Source organism: Bombina bombina, chromosome 3, assembly GCF_027579735.1.
Source record: "Bombina bombina isolate aBomBom1 chromosome 3, aBomBom1.pri, whole genome shotgun sequence".
NCBI classification, from domain to species: domain Eukaryota; kingdom Metazoa; phylum Chordata; class Amphibia; order Anura; family Bombinatoridae; genus Bombina; species Bombina bombina.
In genome coordinates, this window is record NC_069501.1 from 1,030,314,139 (window position 1) to 1,030,321,557 (window position 7,419).

Below are 7,419 nucleotides of genomic sequence, written 5' to 3' on the forward strand. Positions count from 1 at the left end.
CCAGGTATACTCCGATCTTTGCCCAACAACCCTGCAAAAACGAAGGGACATGAGGTTTATTACAGCAGTCCTTAAGGACAATAGGATCCCATATAGGTGGGGCTTTCCCACCTGTCTGATAGCAACAAAGAACAATACCTCACATGTCCTTAAGTCTATAGAAGACCTACCCAGCTTCACCCAAGCACTGGGCATCCACATCGCCCCTCCACAGGACATTGGTGATGACAACCGCAGGGCCCCGAGGAGGCCCCTCTTTGAGGACCGCCAGCCACTAGCACAGTGAACCAAAATTCAAAGAATAGAAGAACTTTTGGTTGTAAGACATAAGTAACCTGTTGATACAGAACTGGTGCTGCCTGGATCACTTGCAGGTCGTATGTGGCACAAATGTTTAAAGATGTCAATGTTTACCTGATGTCATGTATTTATAACTATGCTTGGAACTAGATAACATGGGTATGTCTTATCAGGCAACATATATACTTGCAATGTAACCAGTCAATTAACAGGGAACAGGCAGAAGATTCACGACCTAGCACACCTTCTCCTCATAATCACACCTACTTACATAACATGAAAAACAGAGAGGGGGGCCTGCCCTCGCGGCCCCCGGCGCTGGACTGGGCGCGGGGGGCTGGGAGGGCAGAGTTATTAGTGAAGATATACATAGAAGTAGCCTGGGGAGGGAGTGACACAAGATGTGCAGGTATGAGCCTGTGGATAGGATATCGGATTAAGCAGGTTATGTAATTCAATGTTTCTATATTTGCTGCTTAGAGTTCTTGCTTCACATGCTGTTTACTGTTATGGTTTGATATGCCGTTTAGAAGTGCATAACTAGAGAACGTTAGTTTACTAAGTTAATTACAAATGTTTATGATTATAGCGAAAGCACGGGGACAACTACCCCCCCCCGACCTATTGAAGTAACTGTCTAGTTAGAGTCAGTTAATTATCGATTGATGTCTAGCACAGTACACCTTTCTTTTCTTTTCCCCCCACATCCTCTTGCCACTCCCTCTTCATACCAACTCATACCCTCTCCCATTTTTCTCCTCTACTCACCCCCCTCACTTCATTACACACCCACTTCTTCCCTCTCCCCCTTCCCATTAAAAGTCTTTTTTTTTTCTCTCCCATTGACACTCACCTCCCTCCCCAACCCATCCCGTTTCCCCGCCCCTCCAGGCCCCCTGAACACTTGTAAACCTACCCACACACCATGGCACCAATTCAGAACAGACCGCGCCCTATAGAGCTTGTCACGATAAACGTAAAGGGGATGAACAGTCCTAATAAGCGATCCATACTCATTAGGGATATGCACAGAATGGGTGCGGATATTATACTATTACAAGAAACGCACTTTTCAGTCAATCATGAACCAAAGTGGTGCTCTCACCGCTACCCTATGGCTATTTTTGTGTCAGGTCCCAAAAAAAAGAACGCGGTGGGAATATTGTTAAGCGCAAACACACCATTTCAGGTCATACAGGCATACAAAGACCCAGAGGGCAGATATTTAGTGGTCACAGGGCTCCTATATCATAAGCCTATCACCCTAGCCAATATCTACTGCCCCAATCACTCTCAGCACCTCTTTCTGCCAAAAGTCATCCGAAAAATACAAGAGCTTAAGGTTGGCATTCTGTATGTAGGGGGGAACCTCAATGCATCACTTGTCCCCTTGTTGGACACCTCTGATGGCCTCTCCAGCACCCCCCATAAGACACTGAAGCACATCAATACCTCACTGACAGAACTAGGTCTATACAACGTTTGGAGGACGCACCACCCCGCAGGCAGGAACTACACCTTCTATTCACACCCCCACAGGAAGTACTCCAGGATAGACTATCTTTTCACAGATACAATAGGGCTAACAATCACTAGAAGTAGCAACATACACCAGATCACATGGTCTGACCACACTCCGGTGAGGTGCGCAGTCTTATGGCCCACTGTGCCAGTGACACCTTATATGTGGAGGTTAGAGGACACCCTGTTAGATGACCCTTTGTTTGGCAGGGAACTGAGTGGTGCTATCCTGGAGTACTTTCGTCACAACACCGATGACCAATTACCAGTCACCATGGTTTGGGAAGCACACAAGTGCACTATCAGGGACCTCCTTATCAAAAGGAGAGCGGGACTCAGAAGGGCTAGAAGGGAACACTACCAAAATCTGCTGACACAAGTAGTCAATGCCAAAACAAAACACAAAGCACAGCCAACAGATGAGGCACATTCCGAAACACTGATCACTGCTAGAAAGACACTCATGAAATTCCTACAGGAAGAGTACCAGAACCAAGCACTAAAGCTGAGACAACTCTACTACGAGCAGGGGGATAAGGCAGGAAAGCTACTCGCTAGCTTTCTAGCTCGCAAACAGATTAAATCTCATGTGCATCAGATAGTGGATAAAGAGGGTAATATCAAATCAGACGCAGACTCGATAGCGGATACCTTTAGACAGTACTATGCTTCATTATACAACCTCAAACAAGTACATAGAGAAGAGTAGCCCTCCCCAAGATCACAGAGGGGGACAGAGAGGCACTGGATACTCCCATTTCCATATTGGAAATTAAAAAAGCAATCAAAGACCTCCCCACCGTCAAAAGCCCTGGGCCGGATGGATTTGGACTCAAGTATTACAAAAAATATGCAGATACACTAGCCCCAAATCTGATGAAACTGTTTAACACACTATCCGACTCCCCAACTCTTCCACGCTCCATGCTAGAAGCTTACATTACAGTAATCCCCAAACCCGGGAAACCACCCGACAAACCTGAAAATTACAGGCCTATATCTCTTTTAAATTCAGATGTGAAGATTCTGGCCAAGGTCATAGCATCGCGAATAAATAAGCTCTTGCCAAACCTGGTCTCTACTGATCAGGTAGGGTTTATACCCGCCCGAGAAGCGACAACACTCTTAAAACCCTTCAGATGATCACATACGCCCACAATCATAATCAGCCACTCACCCTGGTCTCAACAGACGCAGAAAAAGCGTTTGACCGGGTGAGTTGGCCCTTCATGCGTCATACCCTCAAGAAGTTCGGATTCGGTCCCAGCATAATAAATGTGATTATGTCACTCTACTCGGCACCTAATGCCAAAATTAGGGTCAACGGTACGCTATCGAACACCTTCCAGATCCAAAACGGAACAAGGCAGGGATGCCCCCTCTCGCCATTGTTGTTTGCTCTGACAGTTGAAGCACTGGCGAGCAAAATAAGAGCTAACCCGACCATTAGGGGATTAAGGATCGAGGGGGGCAGAGCATAAGCTTTCGATGTATGCAGATGATATTCTGTTGACGCTATCCGACTCCCTAGCTCACTTAAGGAAGCACTGTCGGAATTCTCCGCCTACGGAGAAGTATCCAACTTTCTGCTTAACCCCCAGAAATCAGAAATATTAAACATTACAGAACAACCCACGGTGTTTGCGGCTCACTACACGGACTGCCCCATCAAAATTGCAGAACAGTCCATCAGATACCTAGGAATTTTAATCTCCTCTAACATCAGAGAGATATCAGAAACTAACTATAAGCTCATCTGTGAAGACATAATCAAAGACTTAAACAACTGGAAAAATAAAACAATCTCATGGATGGGATGGGTGGGGGTGATCAAGATGAATATCTTGCCGAGGGTGCTGTACGTGATGCAGACAGTCCCGATTCACCCAACCACACCATACATTAGGCAAATACAAACAGCCATGGAGTCCTACATCTGGAATGGGGTAAAACCCAGAATCAGAAAACAGACCATCTACTTGCCCAGAGAAAGGGGGGGCTGGGGTTGACCCTGCTGAAGGAATACCAGAGAGCTATCTCCCTTCAGAGGATAGTCGAGTGGAGCCAGAACTTACGCAGCAAGGCCTGGGTCCAGATGGATAACGAGGTCTTGAACCGCAACAACACAGGAGCCCTAGCGTGGGTCCCTGCTAAACACCGCCCCCCTGCGGTACAGAGGTACCCCCTGATGGAGCAGGTATTTGTGACATGGGACAGACTACTTAGCGAAAACCCGCAGCTTTCTTCCCATAACTCACCAAACACTCCAGTTCGAGACAACCCAGAACTGGGAATAGAAAACACACCACATGCTCCGGGAGCGTACCACACTCTGCAGGAGGCCTCCATTTCCAACATAATACACCAAGATAGGCTCAAAACACATGCAGAATTGATGGAATGGGCCCCAGATATCTTTGCCTCCTGGTTTAGAATGGCACAGATAACACACTACCTCAAAACACACAAAGACAGAGCCTCGCTCACGAGGCAAAGGACAATATTTGAAACTCTCTGCACGATGTCCCAAACCCCGACCCATCTTATCTCTCAGATATACAAAATACTCTTGTTGAAAGGGGAATTTTCTCTCCCGAGCTACACCCAGGCCTGGCAGGCAGACCTAGACCAGGAGATAGAATATAGAGAATGGCTCAAGATCTTTGATAGGGCCAGGAGAGCCTCAGTGTCAATGAGAATACAGGAAACCCACTTCAAATTGCTCAGCAGGTGGTACATGACCCCTCATAGACTACAAAAAATCTATCCGCACACAAGTGGGGGATGCTGGAGGGGATGTGGTGGGGAGGGAACCCTCCTGCATATCTGGTGGAGATGTCCACAAATACAATCCTACTGGGAGGAGGTGTTGGGAGACATGAGCAGAGTACTAAAGGTCATTATCCCTCCAAAACCATCATATTTGATCTACCATGGACTCCCTAAAGTGACGGGAGAGGACAAGTACCTACTTCTGCTGCTCATGCTAAACAGTGCGAAGGGCCTAATACCCAGGCACTGGAAGGCAACTCAGGTGCCAGACATACGAGAGTGGAGGGCTAGGGTAGAGGAACTGTTGAAGCTCGAAAGATATCACTATCTTAAGACAGGTAGGCTAGCCACACATGAGATGATGACATTGATATGGTCGGGCAAAGGGTTTTAGCGAAATCTAATAGGAAACCAAAAGCTGAGCACATAGGAACATTACCCAAACCATTAGGGGGGCAGATCCTGTCCCTAGGCCTAATATCCCCACCTCATTGGTACATATCTCATCTCCCTTATAGCTAACCATCACCCTTTCCTTCCCCCCTCGCCCCAAAATCCTCAAAACACATGGTCCTGCCTTCTCTGTCATCCCTACCTGCCTTCCCCCTTCCCCAACCCCACGCCCCTTTTTTTTTTTTTTTTTTTTTTCTCCCTCCTTCCTTCAACACTTCTCCGTTTACCTTCTTTCTTTTAGCCCATCTGGGCCATAACGTCAGAAACCTCCAATCCTCAGCAGTATGTGGTAAAAATGCTCAGTGCTTTAGTGTTAAGACAATTTAACTCTGATGTTAAGCTACAATGAACATGTTATGCCAAAGTTGTGAAATTATATGTATACAACGAGTCTTCCTACTCGTTGGAGCAAGCTCAAGGACAATACTGAAAGAAGTTGAAGACATTCAATTTGTAAATAGGAATATCCTGCTCCAGACATGATAAACACTAGCTCTTAGAAGCTCAGGGAATATAGAAGGGTAAATTTGTTTATATCAGAAAGTATCTTCCCAATGTAATGTACCCTTTGTAAAAATTGCTATACCTATGTAATGTTGCTCTTCCTTTTTTACAAATCAATAAAGCTTGTTTTGAAAATAAATAAAAAAAAAAAAACCAATATAGACCACAATCACAATCTATTGGCTGTGATTTGATGTGATCACAATAGCACATTATTGGCTCCTTCCGCATTTGCAAATGTGTTTTCAGATCCTCAATAAAAGCTCTTTTATTCTTATGGGGCTTAAAAGTTCTCTGCGATCACAATCCATTTTCAAGTGACTTTTTAGCACCTTTTCAAGGCCAGTTTTGAATTTTCAAGTCCTTGAAAAGGCATTTTGGACATATTTGCAACTATTTCATACTATTTGGAAACACTGCACACATTTACATAAGTATACGTTAATTTACAATTGTATATATGTGTTGAGTATGTGAAATCCTGTACAGATAATGGGATCTGCAGAAAAAGTCACTTCAGGACCCTAACATCTAAATAGCATGTTTTTATTTCTCATTTTAGTATTTTATTGTAAGTCACACTCACAATGTTGTGATTGTCACTAACAGTACTGGCGTATTCAAAATTGGTTTATAAAAGGGATCACGCAACTGTGACTTTCATTGGAACCTATTGTAATCTGTTTCCATCCGCACCACTGCTAAACCATCAAAATGCATCTTTTATGTTGTCATGATAGGCAGGTTGTGCACCATTTTTGTATCAGATATCACTCCATTGAATCAAGTCTATCCGAATCCTATGATAATTCACATAAATTATTCACTATGTATGGATATTCAATTTATTTTACCAATGTTCACTTTTATCAAAGAACAAAAACTTAAATATGTTACATATATAACCTAGAAGGTGTTATTTATTTACCTTAAAAATCCTCTTTAGAAAAATATTTGTGTTCTTATGTTATCTTTTGTTATACAGATTTAAAACAATATATCATAATACATTTAATAATTCAAACATGATATTGACTTTAAGAAGTTGTGCTATGCTCTCTAAATATTTAACCCAATTTAATGTTTCCTTTATATTTTCCCAGCCTTCATGGTCTCCAGGTTGCCTTTCTGAAGAATGTCAGCTGGGTCATCCCATGGATATGAATTCAGATGTGCGAATAAGTTCTCAGATTTGTGACTTCTGTCAAGCTGTATTTCCAGCAGGTGCTGCAACCAAAGGGGAATACCTTAGGCACCTTACTGGGCATGTAGAATAAATGTCAGCATTAACAACGCTCCTTAATTTGCATTTTTTACTTGAAAATCATGTTACACCCCTAATTTATTGGATATACCTCTTAATAACACCCCAAGCTTTGTATTATAGTCATGCATTTATATATTAAAAAAAGAGATACTATGAGTGACAAAGTATAAACCTTTTCAGATTTGGAATTCATAGCCATTTGAATTTTGATTATTTTTGTAATGTTTGTGACACCCTTAGATGCTGTGACACTCAAAAGAACTGCAGACACTCTGGTTGTGAATAAGTGGCATACACCAAAGCAAACTATAGATAATGTGTTGCTCATATAAAGTGATGTTCATTATACAATTTTATAATGCTAAGAATAAGAGGTTGAATAGATTTCTTGCCACCAGTCCATTCATGTGTGGATACATTTTATAAGCGCCCTCACCTGCAGGGGAAATAGTACACCACTCCTTAAAGGAATATGAAATCCAAAATGTTTATTTAATGCTTTAGATAGAGGGGTCAATTTATCAATCTCCATACGGAGCTTGATGCCCCATGTTTCCGATGAGCCTTGAGGCTGGTCAGAAACAGAAGTTATGAAGCAGCGG

The 7,419-nt window shown here is 43.2% G+C and overlaps 1 protein-coding gene across 1 annotated transcript in view; it reads left to right on the top strand.

The window, feature by feature from the left end:
* The window catches only part of LOC128652045 (TRAF family member-associated NF-kappa-B activator), a 165,157-nt gene extending 158,152 nt beyond the window's left edge, over positions 1-7,005 (top strand). Inside the window, exon 4 of the mRNA XM_053705000.1 lies at positions 6,654-7,005. Within this exon, the coding sequence (XP_053560975.1) occupies positions 6,654-6,827 (174 nt within the window). The 3' untranslated portion in view covers positions 6,828-7,005. The remainder of the gene's footprint in view (positions 1-6,653) is intronic.
* Positions 7,006-7,419: the final 414 nt, after the last annotated feature.